Source organism: Vidua chalybeata, chromosome 19 (assembly GCF_026979565.1).
Source record: "Vidua chalybeata isolate OUT-0048 chromosome 19, bVidCha1 merged haplotype, whole genome shotgun sequence".
NCBI classification, from domain to species: domain Eukaryota; kingdom Metazoa; phylum Chordata; class Aves; order Passeriformes; family Viduidae; genus Vidua; species Vidua chalybeata.
Window position 1 is genome coordinate 10,336,815 of NC_071548.1, and position 25,887 is coordinate 10,362,701.

General features: G+C 37.4%; 1 protein-coding gene across 5 annotated transcripts; it reads right to left on the bottom strand.

The window, feature by feature from the left end:
- Positions 1–129: 129 nt before the first annotated feature.
- RHOT1 (ras homolog family member T1) lies at positions 130–25,825 on the bottom strand. 5 transcript variants are annotated; one of them, XM_053960535.1, is made up of 21 exons: positions 25,704–25,825; positions 22,065–22,123; positions 20,298–20,379; positions 19,338–19,381; positions 18,502–18,555; positions 18,107–18,159; positions 17,459–17,567; positions 16,624–16,725; positions 15,150–15,248; positions 14,629–14,737; positions 13,932–14,052; positions 13,162–13,246; positions 12,679–12,824; positions 11,979–12,079; positions 11,637–11,767; positions 11,203–11,286; positions 10,337–10,456; positions 9,793–9,995; positions 8,286–8,408; positions 2,736–2,879; positions 130–1,283 (listed from the first exon to the last, which is right to left on the bottom strand). In XM_053960535.1, the coding sequence occupies exons 1-21, from the start codon at positions 25,738–25,740 to the stop codon at positions 1,166–1,168; spliced, it is 2,124 nt and encodes a 707-aa protein (XP_053816510.1). In that variant the 5' UTR covers positions 25,741–25,825; the 3' UTR covers positions 130–1,165. The 5 variants fall into 5 exon arrangements, with proteins under 5 accessions (XP_053816510.1, XP_053816506.1, XP_053816507.1 ...); XM_053960531.1 differs by lacking the exon at positions 2,736–2,879; XM_053960532.1 differs by lacking the exons at positions 2,736–2,879; positions 8,286–8,408.
- Positions 25,826–25,887: the final 62 nt, after the last annotated feature.

Sequence of the window (25,887 nt, forward strand, 5' to 3'; positions counted from 1 at the left end):
ACAAGATATGTAACCTCCAACAAGTGAGGGCACCAGCAGAATCCATTTACATAAAGGACAAAGTTTTGGTAAACTCTACCTTTTGGGGCACAGGAAGGTAAAGAAAAAGAAGAAAAAGATAAGCACAGACACAGTACACAGTTATTTTATTGAAATACTTGAAAAGGCCAGCAATGGAAAAATAGGTTTGTCATGAGGAATTTAATGTTTGGTTTACTTAATTGTTAAAAAAGCTGTGTCTATAGGTAATTCTAGCCCATTACAGAATGCACTGTGATCCATGCAACTAATATACTACAGTAGAATAGGCACTGTGTACTATTGCAGTTTTCTTATACACAGCTTTCAATGAGTATGACTGACAGATGTGAGAAATTAAACTGCAACACTTCCCAAATCATAACCGTTTATAACACACAAAATTTGCTCGTCTGATTCATGAGGGTTATAAAACACAACATAGTGAAAAATGAAAAACATGGGTTACACACAGCGTATGAAGTTGATCTGGCAGTTTTCAAAGTTTACTTTTTTCCTCTTAAAAGAAACCAGACTCCAAATATGTCACTGGTCATGTAAAATACAAAATCATAGGCCAGGACAGCAAAGGTGACTCTTTCCTGAAATACATGATTAGAGGGGCACATTTGTTCATCGATTAAAAATATGAACGAAAATCACAAATTCTGCCTGCTATAGCTTATAGTCCAAAAAGATGAAGTCACTTCAGATAAATGTGAAATAAATAAGCAATCCTTGAGGAAGTATGATCCTTGAGTTGAGTCTACTCTACTGAAAATGAGTTTCACCTATACACTAGAATGTCACCATGGTGAACATCTAAGAACAGTATTTTGAATAAGTTTTTGGGAAGCAATGTCTTACTTGCTTTAATATGTACAGGTTATTTACAACGAATTCCCTTTTGGCCTTACAAGTTAAGCCATTTTAGCTGGCTGTTAAGATGCAATTCCTTTTTTCCACACATTACGCAATACTGTAGTTGGAGCTATAATTTAAAATAATCTTAAGCATGAATTACAAATATTAATAAAGTAACTCTGCATATATAAATATTTCTAGCAGAATTTAAAGCATTCAGAATGTACATAAAAGTGGGTTTTTATTTATTTATTTGGTAGGGCCAGATGTGCTTCTTCTCAGATCATCGCTGCTTTAGTAATGCTTTGTACATGGCAAAACCCAAAACTGCAAACACAGTAGCACCAAAACTTGCTCGGAGCCAGAACGTTGAGCTCTTGAGGTCTGCTTGTGTCACATGCCTGAAATTTAACACACATACAAAACCAGGTTAATTCCATGACAGGAACTCCAGATAGCTTGTGCTAAACTACTCTGCTTTTGGAAATTCATCACTACACTTGTCACAGGCAAACAGCTCACAATTCAGCCTTACGAGCACTTTACAGTCATTTTGCTTTGCTTAAAGCCCAGGATTTGATCTGTAGCCCTGACCACATCTGATCTCCCTGAAGTCAGAGTGTTCACACAGCTGAGGAGAAATGCAGGAGCAGATCATTACTCATGGATGTGGGAGGGCAGGGTGTCTCCTTTGAGAGTACCAGCAAGCATTCAGGAAAGGAAAACAAAAATAGCTACAAATAATTAATAACTCATAGTGAGAACAACTCTGTCCAGCAAAATCCTTTTTTCTTTCTTTTATAAAAGTTGAGTTTAATATTTCTGCTTTTCCATTAAAAACTTCCCAGTCCTGTTGAATATCTATTCTAGCCCCCCCCCCCCCCAAAAAGTTTACTGACAAGTAGCAAGTAATATTTTTCCAAAAGCTAGAATCAAACAATTTTTAAATCCCTTTCTTCCCAGTAGTCACAAGAACAGCAACAGAAACAGTCATCCAACACCAAGCTGAAAGCTAAGAGAGTGTGAGTGAAACAAGCAGTGACAATGGCACCAACAGAAAAAGACAGTATGGAGTGACTGTATGACAGAAAAAGCCACATCTCACATGACAGTGGAGACAGGCAATGACCCAACTCTCCCAAATATTGCAAGAAGTCTGTGAACATGCTCAGTTAAGCAAGACTGGCCACCCTCAACAGCAGTCTGAAGTATGACAGCTTACCAGAAAGCAGGAGCTACCATTTAAAACAAGTTATCATAAATGCCATAATTCAAAGCACAGAAGTTCCTAAATAATAGTAAAATTGATTTTTTTGTTTATTTGCTTTAGAGATAGAAGAGAACTTCACTAGCCTACATATATTAGCCTGTGTTAATCACCATGGGTTACTCAGTGAAGCTGCAGGAGGGTTAAGTAAAGGAGCACAGAGATCCTAAGCACACACACAGGAGTTCATAGAATGAGAACTGCAGAGCTGTAGCTCACAAGCTGTTTAACAGAGCAGGAATTGCTACTTGCTATCAAAACACACAAAACCAGTTTTGGATATGCTTTAGTAGACTTTTGCAGGAGCCATAACAGCCAGATAGTTAATGAGAGTTCTGCCATACCACATGCTGAAAAACAGGCTCTTTGATGCACACACAGCTACTCTTTAGTCTAAAAATTCCTCATCTTATTTAAGAATGTCTTGCTGGGTTATAGAACAGACCAAATCCAAGAATTCCTGCAAGCATTAGTTGTTCTACAGCTAGTTTTGACAAAGTCTCTGCAAACTGGATGTCAAGTGGCTTGCTGAGGGGAAGAAAGGGAAAAGGCAATGGCAAAGTCACCTGGGTTTGGCTGTTGTTACCTGTCTTCAAGTAAACGTGGACCAAGAGATGACTCCATGAAGATGGAATCTTCTACAGAGTGGACGGCGTGCACCTGCTGCATAATCCTGCTCTCCTCGTCTGCTAACAGCATGGCCCCCACCTCAGCTAGGTAGGCTCTTAACCTTTTCACACACATGCACAGTGCAGTTCATTGCATGGCTCAACAACAGCAACCCTCTCAAATCAAAAAGCCCAGAGAATTTCTGATTTATAGCCACCTAACCCCTGATTCTTGTGCAGTTGTTAAAAACTTAGCGCTCGGGGAAAACCAGAAACAAATCGAGTTTGTGCTTTTAATAAGCTAAGTAAAATGTGTGATTTCATGTAGCTAAATGCCATTGCTTTAAGGACAAAGAAACCTGTTTAAGAAACTGGATTTCTCTTCCCACTCCATCTCCACAGCCTCAACTTCCATGTGTCCCACAGGACACTCAAAACCTCTGCACCATATGCATATCAGCCATAAAACTGATGAGATCCCACTACTACTGAGAACTCAAAGACTGGATTTTACCACTACAGTGGTAGTTTGGGGTAATTTCTTAGTAAAAGGCTGTGAAATCCTTTTCTTCAGATCTGTAAATTATAAAACTAATCTGTGTATGTAAAATTAATCACTTGTAGGTAACATAATTTTACTAGATTACATGACAAGCTCTGTTGGATAGTACACAGTGCCTATTCTACTGTTGGATGAGTATTTGTGTTACTAGTCTCCAGTTTAATTTGGTTAATTCAAATGCCCAACTATTTGTACAATTTTAAATCCCATCTCTTTAAATATTCAAATCAATGTTTAAATTGCAAATTAATGCCTTTGCATTGCCTCATAAAGCACTATCTCTCATATCTAGATTTTCTGATTCCTATCTATAATTTGCCTTGTTTTGTACATGTCCATATTTAATAGTATGCAAGAAACTTGCTGAGCACACTTCATCTTTCTAAAAACAATTAATATGTTCTCAGCCATGATAAAATTCTCTTGTAATGTCTAAAGGGAAACTAAATTTGCTTTGATCCCTTTTCTAAGCCTAACAATAGCAGACTCTTTCATTTAAATAAGGAACTAATTTGAGACAGGGACTTGTCTTACAACCTCAAGGAAATTTACTCAATGTTTCAGCCTGAAAATCCAAAGTTCAAAATGCTTACTGAAATTCAGAACATTATGGATGTCTAACTGCATTACAACTTCATAAATGTCCAATTTTTCTTCTTTCAATGTTCCTTATGCTGTCATAAAATCAATTTTTACAACTTTAATCTCTAAAATTGTTTAGCTGCCATTAAAGAAACAAAAGAAAATCTGAGATAATAAAAAAGGATCAGTATTTGTTTCTAGTGATGGTTCTTTGACATGAAGGTGGCTACATGCACAAAAACCTTTTTCAACACACACTGAAAAATTCTACCTTTTCAAAAAATAACATTCAAACTTAACTTCAGTCTAGTTGTGCTTATGAAACTAATTTTCACCAGTGGTGGAAATGACTACTGCCTTGTTAATAAGAGTAACCCTGAACTGGAAAAAATATTCTCTCCAAGGGTAAAACATCTAAATAGATGTGCACTTATACACACAGAGAATAGCAGTCAAAACTCCATAAATGAAGCTGTATTTGAAACTCTTGCTTATTAGTATTAAGAATGATGTTTCAAACTTTCCAGACAGCCTGCTGTGTGTGTACTTAATCATACAATTAGTTCCACAAATATATGAAAGTCTAGAAATTTTGCCTTTGGCACAAAATTCAGATTTTAGTGCACATTTTGGAGGAAAAAAAGGGCATATTTTTATTCAACCTACCCGTAACAGTGAGTCAAGTACCTTGTCACTTGTTGAATAAGATCTTTGAAATCTGAACAGGTTTTTTTTCAAAGAGACTTTAACAACCCACAAGAAGTTTGTCACATGCACTTGCCAAGAAGTTAACTGAGCTTGGGTATACACAGAAAACTGCTGAGTTACACATCTGTGCTGACACTTCTCCCAAGGTCAGCAGCAGAATAATTCCCAGGTCTGGGAAGGTTTATCCTTAAATACAGAAGTTCAAAAACATTCCTATAGTAACTTCCAAAGCATTTAAAAAGCACAGTGCTGAGGCCAACAGGCTGCTCACATGGCTACGCACAGCAGAACTCAAAGCAAGTTCATGCAGCAGCCTGCTCTGACAAAGGTTCTTAGCATTAAATATAAGCAACTGAATTCCAAAAGCATCACATAACCTGCACGAGCTGCTGCAGCTTCCCTTCAGGCACATATTTTCCTAGGATGCAAACTAAGTCCAGCAGTTAGAATTTTCCCCCATGCATTAGTCATCTAAAATGTGAAAAGCTCCAAATGCATCTTATTATCTACAAAACCTAAAAATGGACATAGAATGCCAATTCATTACACTCTGGTTAGAAAGAAATTAGGGGACACAGCTTTGCAACTTTCTATGCAGTCTGGAGCATCAAACAGCTTAGAGAAGAAGGAAAATAATTTAGCAATTTCTAATGTCCTAATGTCATTTTGGGATGTCATTTAGCAATGTCCAAATTTGGGGGAGACTTAAGTGTAGAGATAGATTTCTGTAATTAGATTTAATGGCAATATACAAGTTTTGAAAAAAAAAAAAAAAAAAAGCATACATTGCACAAAGCGAAAGGTAAATCCTGGGTTATACTCTTAGAACTTAACCATTATTGCAAGAAAACACAATAATAATTTATTGTCTTAACTTTAATTTCACAGAAGGAAGGTTGCCACAGAAAGCAAAACCTTACTAATAATTCCTGAAACAACCAAGTTCCATATGGAAGTAGAATTTCACTTCAATCCCACAGTGTTTTAAAAACTTTAGAAGAAAAACATCCTCTGAGAAGTCTCCTTGATGAACAACACAATTCTCATGCATTAGGATCATCTTATTTTGAAATGAACTTAGCTGACAGAAAAATGCCACTACTGTACAAGCAAAAGGCAACATGGATGGTTTGAAGCCAAGGAAAAAAAAAGCCAAAAATCCGAGCTCATAATTCAAGAAAGGGTTAGAATGACTGCTTTTGGTAAAACAATGTAGTAAAAAGAGATTAGGTGCCAGCCAGCCAAATACAAGTGGACACCTAAAGGAAAGAACAAATTAAAACTATAAAAATACTACAGGATATTAGCAAGTCTCATACATGCATGTCCAGTGCTTTGAATGCTGTGCCTCCTTCCTCAAAGAACCAATAAATTGTGAGCCTGGGCAGTTCAAACCAACACAGCAATCTCCAGGCTGAACTTGCCTTTCTGACAGCCTGCAAGCCTCAGGGGAACCCCTGAAATTTGTCCACAGAAGAGAAACTGAAGGGAGCATGAGCAGGTTTCTCAGTTGCACAGAGGCAATGTTCTTCCTTTAATTACTACGGTGGGAATATTCAAAGGTGATTTCATATCCTGCCTTGGTAACAGTGTTTAGGGGTTACTTAGCAACAAAAGGCACAGGAAGGGGTCCAGTGTGAAAAATTTCCGTCTACCTGAAAAGCTTCCACAGCCCAAGGGAATAGGAGGGGATCAGGAGAATAAAGTACTCATGAGAAACCTCCTTCCCCCATCAGTTATCTAACTTTTGCCCAACTAGCTGACCTAATGGTAAGCACTTGTGAAAGCAAAGTTATAGAACCTAACTGAATCAGAAAGTCCTTCTTGATCCAAATGCTTTCTCTAATCACACATCATTAGATGTATGATTTTTCTAAGACAAGAAGTCCATCTTTACCCTCCTAAGCCTACAACTGGGAGCTATTTCCTCTTGTTTACAGGTATCCCAGCTCTACCATATGTGCAGTCATGCAGCAGTTCGTTTGCTGAATAGTAAATAACCTGCAGCAAGGTGTTTGGTTAGGGAGCTGGTGAGATGAAGTGAGCATGCTGGAAACCTGGAACAAACCCTAGTGACTGAGAGACAAGGGGATTCTAGCAAATAATAATTCTTTCTGGAGGGAAGTGTCTATGAGGAATTTTCCTCACCTTGAGTTACAGACTTGTTAGGCAGTAGTGGATTCCTATGTTTGTTACAGACTGCCTAATGATAAGGTGTGGATTGACAGCATCCCAAAACTCAATAAAAGATTTGAGTATCCTGAGACCCTGACAACACTTCAGAGGAATGAAGTTCAATGTCTAATGCAAGACTCAAAAAACCCCATACAACAGAGAAATCACAACAGTGAATGCAGCAACCCATACCAGTTCCAAAAAATGAAGATGTGTTAGAAGTGATTTCAGCCTCAGTAATGAAGAGCTGGGATTTTCTAGTACTGACTGCTCAATGAAGTTTTAGAGTGACAATATGCAAAGAGATTGCTGTTTCAAAGTACTTCTGTCTATGGGATGACTGCTGTAGAAGAGATGCAGCATGAAGAGCCTCACTCATTCAGTCTTTTCCTAAGCTAATGAGTTTTTCACTCTTCCTTGAGTTCTCACTCTGTGGTTAACGCTTGTATCTTGGATTAAAGTAGTATTTGACAAGGAAAATGCTCAATCCTGTAGGTGGGTGTATCAGCAGTCCTCCTACATGTGTGTCATTTGCATTAAAAGGAGGCAGACACTCTCATATGGAACAGCTACATGTGAAACCTGTAACAAGTACCATCCATAGACCAGCAGCATGTCAGGATACCTCAGCCATGGCCTTCAAATAAACACATTTACCATCTAAGCCTCCAAGAAGGCCATGGAGTATGGAACCATTGCACTGCAACAGTTGTTTGGTTTGAACTCCCATTTGCTGGGGTGCGATGTGCTGAGGTGTTAGTAAATCCTGTGTGTCAGAAACTGCCTGCAGGACAAGCTATAGCACTGTTTTCAATGCTGAAAACCAGTTATCTCTCTTTACCAATTGTTTTTCCAAAAGTATCTGGAAATGCAAATGTTTAAGCATTTACCACTTACATGTTGCATTTCATTTAGAGAGGAATTGGATGTTTAAAGATCTGGATTATTTTTTAAGACGAAATGCCCACTCTTTGTGTAAACCAAGCATAACACACACACACAACAGAAATTCTATGAACTCCCAAATATCAAATTAGCAATTATAAACATGTAATATGTTACATGATGCTGCTGTAAGTCAAGCTGTGCCTTTATGAAAGTATCTGTGTAACTGGGATCTAAAAGGCACTACCACTAATCAATACTAAACAAGCCTGTAATGTCTCAAGTGAGAAGCATTACACAGATTTACAGACACTACTTAAAGACTATTAGCAGTTCCCTAAAAACACAGTCCTAATTCCTGCACAGTATTTCTGCAATCACAAAGAGCCTGAATCAACAGCCAAATGGGTAATGTTTCATAAAAATGTCTAAACTAAGCTGAAAAGAACCTCCAAGTTAAACCAAGTTTTTTAATTCTATGACAATTATTAAAGTATCGGCCTATTTAGTGGATATGGAGTGAAAAATCTGCAGTATATAAGGTTACCAACTGGTATTCCAAAGACACCCTTCATTTTAAAAGCACACCTGGTACCTAGTAAATAAAGTTAAGGACCTGTTAAGAACTGCAGTGAAGAGTTTGTTCTTTACAGATTGCAGCAAGTCTGAGTTGAGGAAGTTCTGACAGATGCAAAATGTACACCTGTTGCAGGCGCACATACAGCGTAACCGGGCATGGCTGCGAAAACACACAGAAGGACAGGAGTTGAAATCTTGCTCATCAAATCAGGTGCACATTAGGACTGTGCCACAACCATGAGAGATTTAGGAATAAAAGGTACATTTGAATGAGTAAGGAGAGGAGGAAAAAAATACACTGGGGAAGAAAGGGTACAACTACAGCTGTGCAGAATTTAAATGTTAGAGGTTCTGTGTCTTGGACATTTTGGCATCACCACCATATACAGATCTTAACAGCAAAGCACAAACATGAATGAAAATGTTTGATGAATTTATACAAGTTCTCATAAAAGGGAAGCATTTAAAGACTTCTAAGCATGTCTGCACAGCAATAGGTAACACCCCTTTTTCAAAGGAAAGGAAGCCACATTTTCTACCACTTCGAATGCACTCTTTACAGAGTAAGCAATGCCTCTATTTTTCCCACCCTACCAAACACACATGCTTGAAAACTAAGGGAGAAGCAGGAATATTGATATGACAGACATTTGGTCAGTGCTACACTTTAGCGTTTTCCCAGTATTCCAGTGCTACAAAATAGCAAGAGAATATACAATATAGCAAGAGAAAAAAAAAACCCAAACCAAAACTAAAGCTTTACAGATGTAATTCAGTAAATTCAGTTTCAAATAATTAAAAATACCCTATCATTTTGGGTGAAAGTGACATTAGTTCTATTTATTTTAAAGCAAATGTCAGCTGTCATACTAGACTCCATCTGCTATAATATTTATGTACTTCATCACCATATTAAAAGCTTCACCCACCAAAAAAAGAGATGCAAAGTGAGTTTAGCAACAGTGAGATGTGTAGTGAAGGACAATCTTAGCTTAAGTATCTTGTACCTGAAGTCCAAAGATATTTATACAAAAATTCTATTAAAATTATAATATTTATTAGATGAATGAACTGAAGCACATAGTAATAAAACACCCTGAAAACAAAAAGTACTTTAAGCAGTGCACTGGGGGAACTGTTGTGAACTAAGGTGCCGTTGCTTGTAATCAGCTGTCAAGTTGAGCTACCAACAAGGATTACAGTACAACTCTCTCTGAAAAACATCAAGAAATGAAAACTGATATACTTTTTGTATCTCCAATATGGACCAAACAGAATCCTGTTTGTTGGAATTTGCATCATGAGCTGGATGAACTAGGGTACTCTTCAAAAACACCTTAGCAACAATAGCTGAGACTGATTTCTGTGTTGGATATATGCCAAGTTCCTCAGTTTAAAATAGTTTAAAGACTCTACTCAGGCCATTCATGTCTCTCTGTTGCTAAAGCTCGGTGAGGCAGTTCCATCCTGTGGCTAACGATGGCATGCAGTGAGTGGTGCTGTGTGGCCATGCACATGGAAAACAGAACAGCTCCAGTACTTACGGATACATTGCCATAGTTGTCAGTTTTACAAAGATATCCTTACTCGGCACATCAGCAGTATTACAAGTAAAGGCTTGGGGTGGAGGCATTTTGTGTTTTTTGCAGAATTCAGCAGGAGAAATACTATATTCCTGTCTAACTTCATGCAAGTCGGACTTGGCAGCTACCACCAAACATGGTATTCTGCTGTCCATGAAGTGCTGCTGCAAATTTAAAGAAAAAAAGAGAAAGAAACAGTATATGACACATTCAGCCTGGAACAGGCTGTATTGCACTGGCTGCAGCAGCATTAATATATATTCATGGCACTGAAGTCAGGCATTTCTAGAAGCAGAGTAGTTTACATAGAAAAGTAGATGTTTGCTTTCTATGAGTAACAGAAGTGCACCACTGCTAAGGCATCCTGATATATATAACCAGCACTTAGAAATAAAATGTCTTTTAAGCACTAGAACTAGTGTATAGGTCAGGTAACTGATACTGAATATTTAGTCAGTAAGAAGAAATATAAATGTAGAGGTTTGTAAATATAAACTCTACAAACCTTAAAAATCCTGGCACAGTACTCAAAGGATTTAGGATTACTGACATCATATACCAGGCAGACAGCATCACATATGGTCTCAGCATCAGTTAAAAAGTCTGAGTCACTGACATCGTGTAGCTGGAAAAAAAGATGGTTGCAGAGGGAGAAAAGCTTGTCACTATGCAGTTAAAGGAATTTTGTAACTTGTCTCATAATTTTTATGGCTTATTTTTATGTATCCTTCAAGCTAATGGACTGACAATAGGCAGAATGAATGAGAAAGAACAGTAGGAATTTACCATGCAGCCAGCATATGTGAGCTGTTAACATCACATCTGCAGGCAATCACCGCCTCAACATAAAAAGTGATATTTACTTTAAAACAAAGGCTTAGACACCCACAGAAATGGGCATTCATTCTACAGAGGAAAACCACAGAGCAGGACTAGATCTCAGAAAACAAAGAAAGAGGTCATATTATCATAAAGGAGAACTAGAATGGAACAAGCATTAAATAACTGATTTCTCCCACTGAATACTAATTTTAGCCATTCTAATCACTCTGTGTGACAGATGCTTCTTACAGAATAGGTAGACTGACTTCTGATCATTTATCACATGTTATAATTTGATATGCTGCAGTGTAACCATAAATGGACCAGGTTTTGTGCAACTCAGGTCAAGGTTTAAAAAATAACACGTCTGACCAAGTTTGGCTAAATGATCAACAAAAAAACCCAGAAGTTATGTGGGACAGAAAATAACTGGGAGCAATCCACGTTAAGAAGAGAGAACTAAAACTAGTTTGTTGTAGAAGGCCCTGAATCATTCACAGAATTTTAAAACTAAACAGTCTTAGGCAAACAAGGAAGAGGCAGACTTACCAGCAAGTATTTTTCCTGTCCATATACATAGACTGTATTAATGGCATAGTAAGATTTGTGTTCTGCACGTATTTGCCTCTGTCTCTGAAAAGGCAGAATTTCATGTTAGACCACAGCAACTTTTCCCTTTAAGTTAGATTTGAACAGCTGGTTTACTCCATTTATTAATGAATTAAAATTATAGTAATCTTTGGGGTTTTTTGCAAGGAAATGCACAGCTATAATCCATTATGTACAAGTCATTATTGCATGCAATAGCCACTGCCAAAATAGAACAAAACCAAAAAAACCCAAACTCCTCCTTAGTAATTCTGTATTTTCTCAAAGAACTCTGCAAACTGAGTAACAGCCATTAAAGCTCTAAGATCAATCACTTCTGCTGTCTAATCTTAACTTGAGCATATATAGGTGAATACAGGCAATATGTTTCTTACTATTAGATTTCTTCCAAGAAGAGCTTGAAGAACTCCACTTTTCCCACAGCCTTTCATTCCAACAACATTGCATCGGAAGACATTTCGCTGAGTCTGTTTTTTCTGGAGGTCTATCTTTTTATCTCTTGTCACTTTTGGAAAAACACAAATATTTTTCATAAGATATAAATGCATGTGAAAACATGAAAATGCACACAAAACGATCTCTCAAAAATATTAAATCAAAGGTTTCACTTGAGTAGAAAGTAAAGAGAGTAAATGAAAATAGATGAACCATTAAACAATTTACTCTTTAGCATATTTCTAAATTTAAATTTCTGTGTTGTAACAAATTTTTATTACCTGTAATTGCTGATGCTTGAGATTCTTGTTCTGCAAGTATGGAGTACCCTAAATAACCCAGGTACTCCAGGCAACGCTGCACATCCAGGTATGTGGTTAGTCTGGCAGAGGGGACAAAAAGAACTTTCAATTGTCACCATCTGGCGTACCAATACTGAAACAATCCTTATGTCCTATCTCCAGACTGAATGATAGAAACATTCCTGGCACTGCAGTACTGAAGGACAAAAGTCTGAGAGTAAATGGTGGTAACTTCACCAGTCTTACTGGTCACCAGAACTCTACAAAGGCAGTACTTGCTGAGTCCTATCAACTCGCAGTGTATTTTCTTACCTCCCCAAATAACATTTTTCTAATTTTCTGTATTTTAAATTGGGAAAAACTCCCTCATTATTGAGCATCATTTTTCAAACCATCTCTAAGGGGTAGAACAACAGCAGTAACATTTCAACAGGGATCATAGGGATTTCCACATTTTGAAGAGACACTTCTTCATTGTTAGCACTAAATACGGGCCAAATCCTGAACTGATTATAATAACAGTCTCAACATCAGGCCACTGGATGGTTACAAAAACTTGACTGCTTGGATCAATTTTCAACTATAAAACTACTCTTTCCAACAGTTTTTAACAGGAATCTACAAACACATGATCATACCCAAAGTTCTCAACTACTAAAATGTCCTGTTTCACACTTACGTCCACTGGGAGAGAAACCCTTGGTATGTGATCCATCCTCTTTCATTTGTACAAACTGTGTTGTTCACATCAGGCCCCCATGGCATGTAAGGGAAGACTTTGAACAAGTCTTTCAATTCATCAGGAGATAAAGCACAATCTCTATCCTGAAACAAAACACGGTATCAGACATAATTTAATTCGTGCCTATTCTAAACTGGTATTTTCTTGCTGTACACTTGCAAGATTCAAGAAACCAAGCTTATTTCTTTTTAATCATTGTTCTTTCCTTGTTTTTAAATAAGATTAAATGTATGAGCTAGTTAAAAACAATTTGGTACTACATCTATAACTGCCAACTCTCCTTGTAGAAAATCATAAACTACAGGTTAGTTCTGAGTCCACAGGTTAAGCTAAAGCCAGTTTCTGAATAAAATGATAATAAAAACTCCTGACAAACCAAGGCTTATAAATATAAAGACACACACACACTCAAATGCTTACCAAATCATGTTTATCAAAAATACTTTGAAGAAACAAGTATGCATGATGATTTAGTTCTGTTGTGCAGTCAGGGGGAATTTTTAGGCTGTTCATTGAAAACAAAAACAGATACAAGAAGCATTAATTGTTTATGAAATATAGAATGTTAAAACTCAAAATACATACTTTATTAATTATAACATTTAGTATCTGACTTGGCATTTAATTTTAATAAATTATCTTCACATAGATCAAAGCACATAACTTTTTATTATGAAATCTAAAATGATGACTGAGTGCCTTTATATAATATATAGCTCTACAGTAATCACATTTTTGTTGGTTAGCTTTGTTTTTGTACTTTGGGGTTTGGGTTTTTTTAACAAAAAAAAATGATGCAGTTACATTTTTTAATAGAAACCAAAGAATTGGTCAATCTCTTTTTTATTTGAAGATTTTCAATAGGTCTCAAATGCTATGAAAATACTGACAGGTCTTTTAGAATTTAATGCCACATACAATAATCAACTGCTCAGATTTATGTTCTAGTTTTACATTAAGAGTCTCTCCTACCATCTTTCTTATGAAGAAAGAGAAGAGAACATGATTTGGCACAAGGGAGTTCTTCCTTTTTTCAGCCACATGAAGGTTTCGGCTGGGTCGCCATTAAGTAAGGGAGGTACTTGATGTAACAATGTGTTAAATAAACACACTGCAATAACCCTCTCCTCCTGCCAAAGCAGGAGCAGCACAGCCTAAACTCAAGCTCAGAAAGCTGAAGTGGTACATACGGAGGGAACAGGTACTCTGGTGTAAGCTCTAAGTCATCGTCATAGCCAAAGCGACGCAAAACAGTCCAAGTTGTCTCATGCCTTCCTCGCTGAATGAAAAGTGTGTGTAGAAAAAGAAAACCTAAAAATCAAAAATGGTGAAATCTTAAGGCCCTGTAGTACTCTACCTGCTATAAGTGTTTTCAATTGAATCAGTATCAGACATGGAAACAAAAAAAGCGCAAAATGCACATAACAATTTTAAACCTCCTGGGTGATAGTACAGCATTATCTACGCAGACTGAACACTCAGAAATCATGACATTTGTAAAAGTGTTCTCCAAGGAACCGTTTCCTTCAAACAATCCCCTTGGTTTTCTGTTGTTGTTTACTTTTTCCAGTGCCAGCATTTTAGAGCTTTATGAAAATAAATCCAATATTTCAATAGTTTAAAACAGAAAGCTTTAGCCTGGAGGAGCCTGGAGAGGAGTCTCATAGAAGGCTGCTTTTAGTTTTCTTGTATCAAAATAACTGGGTAGGATTTTTGTTTGACACTTCCCAGGGCTTAAAGAACACCGAGATATCACTGTTGAGCAAGCTCAGCTCTTGCAGTGTGAAAATCAAGACAGAGATCATATTCCAAAAGACCACCTTTTTCATGTAAGAGTGATTATCAGCTGTATAAAGACACATCTTTTAAGAGTTAACTAAGACTCACCTTTTAATGTCAATCCATTATCTGCAACTCCATCACTTAGGTTTTTCCTGACTACATTCTTTACGTCTTCCAAAGCTTGAGGTGCAAGTGGTGTATTAAAACAAATTCTCTAACACAAAACCCAAAAGGAGCATGTTAGGACCACTGACTACTGAGCTGGACAAACAGCATATCCTGTATGAAACACAGCCTTAAACATTCTGATAAACTAGTTAAGGACAATCCAATTTCTTAGTGGAAATAAAAATAAAATGCAATTTGTACATGTTTAAGTACATTAATAGATTTTTAAAATTTTGCTCTTGAACTCAAACTTGAACAATGGTTAGAAATAAAAATAATTTCATTCCTGTTTTTACAAATCCATTCTTCTATGCTGCACTTGAGACCTACTATTTAGGCCTGATTCCCTTACAGTTCACCTTCCTATTATTTATTCAAAACCAATAATTTGTTCTATAGAATTATATAGCATTATATAGCACCTTTCAGCATGGTGGAAAGATAAGCAAGAGAGATACCTGAAAGAAGTTGAGCTCTGCATCATTTAGAGTACCATCATTATCTTGATCAGAAATTCTAAAAATGCGAGTCAGTGCTTTAATACAGGCAGGTTTCATCTAAGGAATAAAAGGAAGTTCAGTATCCTTCTAGGCTTGAGTATAAAAAGATTACACTGAATGAGGCAGCTCAGTCACATGGAAACACACACTAGTCTTCATTTACAGTTTCAGAACAGAGACATTCATTCAAATGTACACAAAAGTAAAAAGCGAGAGGGAGTACAAATTTATTTAGCAAATTTATATCCATAAATTTAAAACAATTATTCCACATTAAATGTTTTTCTATTCAATTATTAGAAGAATCTCGAGCTCTTCACAAGGTGAAGGTGGCACTACTAAGTTATTAAAAAAAAATAAAATTCAGTTCTCTAAATTCAGTCTAATTGCTATAGAAAACTTAGAGAAACAACTAAATAATTTTTTTCCCCAAAACATTTTTTGGTGGGGAAAAAAAAAAAAATCACCTTAAAATCCCAGTGCTTTGCAAAACTAAACAGGTCTAGAACTACAGCCAGCTCACTTCAAACATCAAATACTGAAAACCTTCACAGGGCTCATTCATCTACCAGGCAAAGCATCGAGCATATGGACTATCTCTAGGACAAAAGAACTGCTAGGATACCTTCCAAGTGAAGGAAAACAGACACTGGTATTTGTCTCCCAACAACTACCGTGATGATGGACTCTTCTCTTCACAGAGGTCACATAGATTGCATAGAGATTGGTTTTGGGAAACCAAAAAGATTTCAGCACAACAATTTTATCACAACATTACTAACTCATATAGATGATTCTGATGGAAGAAATCAAAACAGGGTTATTCTCTGATTCTCTACTTAACAAAGTATTTACAGCTGAAGCAACTTTCGTACTTCCCAATACTAAATAGATACAATTAGAGATTCTATTTGTATTTGCCCAGAAAATTATTTAAAAAAAAAAAGTACTCCTTCATAATACACTCAGCTAACCACCTGATACCTAAAAACCAGACTCATCACTTGTTTCTTATCCCTTTTGCCAAAATTTCACAAGATTCTCAGAAAAAAAATGCTCTTAGACCAGGCCAAGTCTAGAGTGCTTTCCCTGAAATAAATGGAGTTCTTGTGAAATGCACATCTAAGGGAGAACTGAATTGAAGACATAATTTGGGTCACATTACATTTGGCTCAAAGTCATTAGCAAAGCTTCTCGTTTTACCCAGCACTTCACACGGGCAACAAAAAACTGTCTTCACTGCTTTGCAGGAAGAGGAAAGACAGGTCAGGTTCACACATGACAAAACAGCCCCAGTGGTTCTGGGATGTAATGCCTGGCATTTGGCTGGTAACAGAACACACTAAGAGATGCAAAATCCACTGAAAAGGAAAGGACAGTAAATGGTTCACTCCCCCCAGATTACTTGCTCTGAGAATCAGTGGATAAATACCTCTTTCTCCTCTGGGCAATAAAGAGGACCTGTAGGATGTAGAACAGCTTTCTGTGCATAATAAAATAGCTCAGATATATTCTTCAAGTTTTTGGCTGAACACTGAAAGAGAAATCCTCACATTGATGAGCTAGTTTCTTGACTATTTGGCGATTTCCTCTGAAATTTAAGTAAGCATCAAATTTTTAAAGACTTAGTCCCCTCCTGTCAGTACAGGGCTGGTTTGGAAAAAAGACATCCAGACCCTGTACCTGTTCAATTAATTAATAAATGAGGTTTCAGTACAATTTGCTGTCATACTAAGAACAGAAATCAAAAAGATGTATCTAATTTGAAAAAAAAATAAAAGAGACATAGCCACACATATTAAATCAATTTTGAATACTTTGCAGACATCTATCTGGCTTAATATTACATAGAAAATCCTTGTTAAAGCAAAGTATGGGAGGAGGCTCTAAATATTAGAATTTGACAGTAACATTTGATTATACAACATTTGATTATATATTATACAATAGTGTAATCTTCCCTAAAGAAAGGTAACATATAAACTCACTATTATAATTACTCATCTTTGAAATATTTAGTTTGGGGGAAAAAAAAACCCAAAACAAACAAACAAACAAACCAAAACCAAAAACCAAAACCAAAACAAAACAAAAAAAACCAACCAAAAACACAAACAAACAAAAAAACCAAACAAACAAAAAAAACAACCCCAAAAAAACCCAAAAAAACCCAACCAGAATCCCTTTTTCTACTACAAAGTTGCCATACATGCTTGGCAAGAATGTATTTTCTGTTACTTGCTTTAACTTCAGAAAGTCCTGCATACCTCTACACACGTTTCTATCTCTGTATATTGATTCATAATGGGAAGGATAGTTTCCATACTGCTGTACTCCACTAGATCAGACTTGTTTCCAACTAATATAAGAGGCAGCCTAAAAACAAAATAATAAGAGCTTTATAGACAGATGGATAAAAATATGTATCTTAATTTAGCATTTTATGTCCCACCAGAAACCATTGTATTATTTTCATGATGTAATTAAATGCCACTGGAGGCAATGGGGTAAAACTAAATGACAGCAGTTTAAATAAAGTGTTTTGATATACACTTAGAAATGTACTTGTTGTTGATTCTACAAAACCCACACATTTACACACAATGGTAACTAATCAAATTGTTATTACCCAAACTAGCATCAGCAGAAAAGCTATACAGACCATAGAGCCAAAGGCAGTTACACCATAAAAAACATAAACACACCTGGTAAAAGCTGCCCATGAAATTCAAAATAAGTAACATTGCTGGCACATGTAACAGACCTACATACTTCAAATCTCTTGCTGCTTGGACTTCTTATATAAACTTTAAGTTTAGTATTTGATTTTCTTAAACAATTAACATCCTCAACACTGTTCATTGACACCCATCGATGTGTAGCCTAATTCACACTTCTCATCTTTACTTAAGCACCTGCTATCTTTGTCTGTCCTTTCATTGATGAGAGGAATCCATCGACTCGTTACCTAAAGTGGGATTAAAAACAGACATGAAAAATACATATTCAAATTAAGTGTGACTGAAATGTGCACAAGTTTCACTACAATTGCTACTGCCTCTTTCCCAAAAAGGCACATACTGACCCACAAAGGAGGAAACAAAAATAGGAGCTGATTAATGAACAACCTTCTCAGACAAGTGAAATGACTAAAAACTTGTATGTGGAAATGGAGCAGAAGCAAATCCACATCTGTTCATTCTCAAACTTAATCTCAGGCATTTCAAATGTCTAATCCAGAGTTCAGCTTGACATCAACTAACAGTGCACAAGTTACATCTTAACAATGGGATAAAATGTGTTACTGTACCTTATCAATAGAATTCTTGTTGTTAACAGCATAGACTATACAAATCACATTTGCCTGAAATGAAGAAAAGAAAAGGTATGGAATTCCACTGCTCAGAAACCCCTGAGCAACAGAGACAATTAAAGACCATACATAACAACATCAGAGTAAACTCACTATAAAACTCTGTTCCAGGCTTGTTTAAGCTACTTGAAACCTGAACAAGAACATTAAAACAACTTATATGGTGAGAAGTGCCAAAAAGCCTGTCTTGCAGTGTGACAGTCACAGCTTGTGCCTGCAGAGACCTCTGCCACCAGGAAATCTAAACTGAAGAGTCATAATGTGCAGCCTCCACTGAAGCACCAAACTAAATGCCAGAAGTGGAACACAACACCATGACAGACTGTGCAGAAAATGTGCAAAGGTGCTCAGAAAGAACTGAAAATAGGAATCAGAAGGGATGACAAAGTCACCAAGAAGCCTGTGCTATTCATAAATGCAACAGTACCATGTGACAGAAAGAAGCAAAATGGATCTTTTCAGGGTAGAATTATTTATACAAAACTGGCTTGCTGATTAAAGGATTTAAGTTCTGTCCTTTCAATTTGAAGGACAAAGCTTAAGCTCAATTCACCAACACAGTGCCAGTACCTACTTTCTTTAAGATTTCTTAAATAGAGGTATCTTTCCTATAGCACAAATCACAAAACAAAATAGAAAATGCCAAGCAGGAAAGGTTTGTTCCTTCAATTCACACTGAACTGAAGGAAAGTTCTCTGCATCTAATGCAGAGAACTTCAAAGGAAAAGACTTTTTCCTAAATTAGTTTCTAGCAAACACTAAAATACACTTACCTGTGATATTTCATGATAAAGCTGCTCATCACTTTGCTCTGCTTCTGCATTTGATAGAAGAAGATATTCATTAATACTAAAATTTTTGCAAACAAACAAACAAACAAAACTTCTGAAACTGAACTCGGGTATTTCAGAATGCTCATGAGGCAGCTTTGTCAAAGCCTTGTTATTTAAACTTCTTTTTATAAAATTAATGAGTGCTCCTTCCAAAACAATAATTAAATTGGTCCACTAATTTGTAAGACAGAAACAGTCTGCTGCACATCTATTTTTTACAGCTATTTTGAAGAGGAATAATTATATTTGTAGAGAGGTTCCCTTTGGAGTAAGTCATAGATTGCATCCTTCTACATTTTTCAACAGCCTCTTCCTTCTGTAATGTAAACTTCTACATCAGAATATAACATATGCTGATTTTATTACAGTGGTGATGATTTTTATAGTGATACCAAGCTTCTGTTAACTGAATCTATGAAAAATTCATTCAATAGAAAGAAAAAACTCACTCCACATAAATTTAAGATCAAGTCCAACAACAAAAATTATGTCTTTTTCCAGGCGGTTAAACAGATCAGAGACATTTCCTCAGCAGTGATGGGAGAGAGAAGACAGGAAGGTACCTGCTAACATAGCCTAACTCTTGGCTTGCACTGTAAACAGCAGAAGGGTTTTCCTAGGTGTGCAACAGCTGCACAGATTTATGATAGCACATGAACCTTCATAACCAACCTATTTATCTATTCAGTAATAAGATTAAAATAAAAGAAAAAAATACTAAAGAGTAAACTGACCCGAAATTATGAAGTGTCCTAACTTAGAAATTCAGAAAGTTTCTACTTTACTCCAGGCTTCTCCCACCTGTAGCTCTGGTCCCAGACTTGTCTGACTGTGACAGGGGCTGTTGAGTCACACAAACTATTCCACACCAAATCAGTGAGGGTACTGAGCAGTCCCTACCTGAATAATCCACTATGTGGGTTGGCACTCTTTCAGGAGTGACATCGGCTGGAATGGTGATTTCTTCAGCTCGGTGTGGAACCTGGGGTTGAAACGAACACCAAGAAAGAGCCTTTCAAGATAATCCAGATGGTGAAAAAAGTCATACACTATAATACAGCTGCCATTTAGTCAGCTTTAAACAGTGCAACTACTATTAGTTGTTCAAGTTGTTTAGTTATTCGAGTACTTTTGGTTTTTATTTATTTGGTTTTCTTTCTTTCAGAGTACTGAAAGTCACTGCTACCTTCTCACATTTTACCTGTTAAGTTACTGCACACAGAACTTCCTGCACGCTTTGCAGAAAGGCAATGCTGTTAAGGATACATTCAATGAATACTTCTGTAAAACGCAAGCCCACTCTATCCAACACCAAAACAAGCATGACAGACAAAATACAAGTCTCAATTTTTACACAATTGTAACCTGACAACATCCTTGCTTCTGACAGTGCTAAACATGAAATCCAGAAAATCCTGCAATGCTAAAAAAACCTAATTCTGAAAAATGCTGTTAACTCTGATAGCCCCTTTTTTCAAAGAACACTAATCCATATTTGGGAACAATCAACTTCAATGTAATTTTAATGAAAATCTCCTGCACGTCTATTTCTTGCCTTTCACCTGTTGACAGTGAACTCTCATGATACTTTACTTTTAGTAAAACAAGGGAATAAGAAAAGTCAATCACCACAAGAATGTCTCTTTGTAAAGTTTCAGGCTCTGCTCAGATCTTCCTCAAGAGTGATTACCCCCTGTACATTAAATACACAAATTACATTTTTTCTCTACACACGAATTGGAATAAATATTCTAGGTTATACTGCAGGAAGAAGTGAGAAGTGAACAGAGGACTACAACTCACTAAATACAATAAGAAACAACTTGCCAAAGGAACTGCATCTCCTTTTTAACTGCAAGGTTAGGAACTAAATTCAGTTATGTTAACAAAATTCAGTTATGTTTACAATCCAATCTTGACTCCTGAACTGTGGTAAACTACTGATTTGCATTAAACCCAGAGCAGACTACATTCAAAGAGCAGCACATGATGTCTATTTTAAGACCTGTGATCAGAAGAAATAAACATTCATGTTTATATGTAAAAAGCTTAACTGTTTGCAGCAGCTGTAGTTATTTTTATGGTACAAAGAAAACTATGTGCTGCTTTTTCAAAGGAATAATATGTAGAAGTAACTTTCCTGCAGTTTTTACTTCAAGAGTCAATAAAACATTCTTCAAAGACAGAAGTAAAGGCAATGTCTTGCTTAGTTACAAAAAATGGCTAAGTTTAAGTTATACAATGTGACTTTTGATTCCTCATTCTCTATCATTTTGCAATCTAATTGCTCTTTAAATGCAGCATCCCCCCAAAAATAATTGATGGTCTTGTCTCTTTCAGCACCTTCCCATTTATCTGTCTCTCATATTGAAATATGCTGACAGTTCGGACCAAATACAGCTCCTTAAAAAACCTACCATTCATCACATATAAAACAATTAGTTTAATTAACAATATGAAAAATAAGACGGGAACTTAGATAAAACTTAAATTTCTAATCTTCATGCAGAGATACATTTAAACTAACCTACATCACTCTTCCTGAAGTCATCTTTGCCATTTTAAAGACTTCATTTTGTTTTTAAACATTACTTTAGAGCAGAGTCTATTAACTTAGTACATGACAGCATAGAAATAAAACTTAGAAAACAAATAAAAGTGTTCTACCTCTTCTGGGAACTCCTCGCTGACAAGAGACATAATTAGTGATGTCTTCCCAACTCTGGCTGCAAAAGCATTAAAAATAGGTATTAGATAATTTGTTTTGTTATACTTAACAGTTGCACCCAATCTTAAAATGGGAAGATTTTAGAAACATTTTCCAATTCACCACATTAAAAGCTTTTAAGCTATTGTTTAATCATATTAAATATGGACAACACCAATTTTCTCATATTTCTTTTATTGCAAAAACTTCGGCTCCATCTCCTACTTCTGCATTTCCTCCAGAAGAGAAGTGAATTCTGCTCTGCCTTACACACAAGAATTGCCAGGTTTTAACCTCAACATAGAACACTTAAACAAACAAATAATCAAAACAAACTAGAAATGCTTTAATACAACTTCAGAAATACAAACAAAGAACACACACAGAAAAGCATAGAGAAATTATCTGTTTTTATAGAATTCTTGTGATTATGATTGCATTTTAGTCCTAAAATCCCAAGGATGAGAGCTGGACAAGAGGACATGAACCAAGTCAGCAGTACTTTGATTACTTTTAAAGAGCAAGAGCTTAATCCCTTTGACACTAATGAGCTGTCCCCCACTACAAGTGAAAAACACCCCAAACCACCAACCCTCCTAAAGCCACAGTTTTCTTAATCCAAGATGATAATCTCGGTTTCAGTACCCAACACCATTCAATCAAATAAATGACTTTGTTTACCTGCAAAGTTCAGACTTCTGATATCACAACTTAGTTGACAAGCTCTAATGTGACCATTTAAAACCAAGAGTTGGTAACTTCTCTCAGGGTTCCACTCTCTCTAAACCCTTTCTTCTGTGAGTTTTCTGGTCCTCTGGAAGCCTTGTAAGACTACTACTGCTTTATTTGGTTTTGAGACATTTCTTAAAAACCAACGTGTTCATATTCAAAAATCCTTCGGGACTGTCTATTTCCAACACCTCTCAATTCAAGCAAAACTCAATTTCACCCTGGCTGTACCAGCACCTCTGCCAGCAGGAATGTGTTACCAGCCAAGGCACTGCTCACCACCAGTCACAGCCTGTGTCACTGTTCCCACTGAAACCAACCGAAAATGTCCCCAGAGCAGAAGGTGTCCGGCTGATATCACTGCATTTACACTTCTCTGTGTAACTATAGAATTCTGAATATGGAAGATGAAGAGGTATGATTGTACCACTGGTTGATTTTGTGCAGGAAATGTTACTGATGATCCAGTCAGAGTATACTCAACTTATCTAGGTCTATTTTTGGTACAGTAACATGTTCTGACATCCAGAAATAAAACCTTCTCTTTAACTTACCATGATGATGAGTAGTCGTAACAGAATTATGAAAAGAGAAGAAAAGCTGTTCTGGGAAGGAAGATTTCTGTTTTCCTTACAGAGAACAGTTGTAAACTTCTCCCCCATGGTACTCCCTGCAGAGCAGCAGGTTGCAGGTTTCCCAACAGCAATGTAGTTGTGTTTCCATCAATGATACTCAAATGAGCTAAAATCCTAACTGAAACTGCCAGGCATCCTCCTGCATCGACTCCTCTTAATTTTCATCCTGACAGAATTGAAAGAGCTTCAGAAGCTCTCTTATTTCCACAGGGAAAAATATGAGTACTTTCCTTATAGGTAACTAAAGTTACTAATTAGTGAAAATAGTGATATGTGTTTTGCACCTGACTAAGACTGTTCTAACTTTACACAGTGGCAGAACTGGTTTTGCAGATATAGAAACTCACTTCTTATGTCTGAAAATAGAAGATTATGTATTGCTAGTGAGTAAATGTTGAGTATTTAGAAGCTCTTGATACACTTTCTAGTGTCCTTGGGCTATATGAAAAGCCATAGGTTCTAGTGTAGAGATTTGGGTTATTTTGTTCAAATCTAGGTCAACCCTCTGTCTTTCCCAATCTGTTCACAGTCTTAGAAATAACAGCCTAAACAGTATCAGCTGACTGGGATGAAGAAAAGCAGCACAGCACTTTATGATAATTAATTTGTCTTTTTCCTCATATATAAGTCTTTTACATCACGCTGCATAACATGCTGAACATATTCTGAAAATTACTGGCTATTAAAAATTGGTGTTTGCATATGAGGACTAAACCAACTTAAACCTAAACTGTGGACCACTGGGGATGAAAAAGGCTGAGTTTTGGAACAGGCTTACAATAAAGAGTTCTTGGAATATTTCAGATTCTGAACCTGATGGTCTGCTGTTGCCATCTAAAAAGTTTTATATGGTCTGGACTAACTTGTGATTTCAGACTAATAAATATACATGAGACACATACACAAAGCAGGACTGGCACTGTAACTGAAAAGTTTTACCAATTTGTAAAACAAATTTCTCCCTCCTCCTCACTAGAAGTCAAACAGAAGTGTAACACAGAGATGCTCACAATCTCTGATGTGTGCCATATACTACACATTGCTGTATTTAAGAAACCTGTATCTTTAATTTTTCTGTTTGGACACACTGTGAACCTTGTTGCCAAAACAAAGTACCTGTTACATCTGCGCTGAAACCACTGCACACAGCCAGCCACAACACGGCCTTGCCAAAGACAATGAGGTAAATCAGGCATGTATTCTAAAGAGGAATTAAACTGTGTATTCAAAGGCACAATTCCCAAACACAGACATGCAAAACTAACCAAATACAATCTTAATGAGTTAGCTCTTCCTGCACAGTGACAGCTCCCTCAAGATTCCTCTCTAGAAGAGGCAAAGAGAGCCTTTCCATGAGTACAGACAGAGTCAACCTGCACTATAAAACAACAGCAAATACTGCATTATAAATATATATGGGGTATTCAATCCTCAGGAAAGCTTTGTTAGCAGTACCACATTCTTAGTATAACTAGGTAATTTTACTAATAACACTTGGTAATTACTGTGTACTCTGTCCCCTCGAGGAACTTAAGCTCGCTGTGCAAACTAACAGAACCTCCTCTCTGCTATTTATACCGATGAGGAGCTGAGCCTCTGCAAGCCTCGTCAATTACTTGAGTACCTAAGCGTGAACTTCGGGACACAATTTTAGGAACACATGAAAAAATCCAGACCCACAGTACCTCTGTCATGCACCGTCGTGTGTGCTGTTTATCCAAGGTCACACAAAGTTAAAAGCAAAAAAAAGGGATCTGGACTCCCTGGCCCTGTCCTGGCCACAAACCCACAACACCCGACCTATAACCACTGGGAGCACATCAGGCCACTGATTTCTAGTCACTAAATGGGAAACGTGCAAGTGTGATTTTCACACGGGGAAAAAGAAAGAAAAAAGAACAGAAAAAAAAAAAAGAAAAAGAAAAAGAAAACCAAAAGTTTAAACAGGCCGTGGCCAAACACCGGGCAAGAATTTCATCCCGGTGTCATCTCCAGGGACGTCCAAGCCGCACGATTCCACCAAGTGCCGGCCGTGCTGGTGCCCGGAGCAGGGAGCCGAGGGGCTCCAGGCCGCGCTCCGAGCGCTCACAGCGAGCCTATCCCGACCCCTGCTCGCCCCGCGAGGCCGGTGCTCCCCGGGCTCCCTGCCCGGGCCGGGCTGAACCTCGCAGCACCGGGGCGATGTGACAGCCGGCGGCCCCCAGCCTTCCCCGGCCCTCCTGCCTCGGCACTCACGTTCTCCCACCAGCAGGATCCGCACGTCCTTCTTCATGGCCGCGCTCGCTGCCCCCGGCCCGGGGCCGCTCACATCGGGCGGGGCGGCGGCGGCGGCGCCGCTGCGGCCTGGGCTGCCCGGGCTCCCCTCACGGAACGCGGCGGGCGCGCTACGGCGGCTCGCGAGGGACCAGCCGCGAGCGGC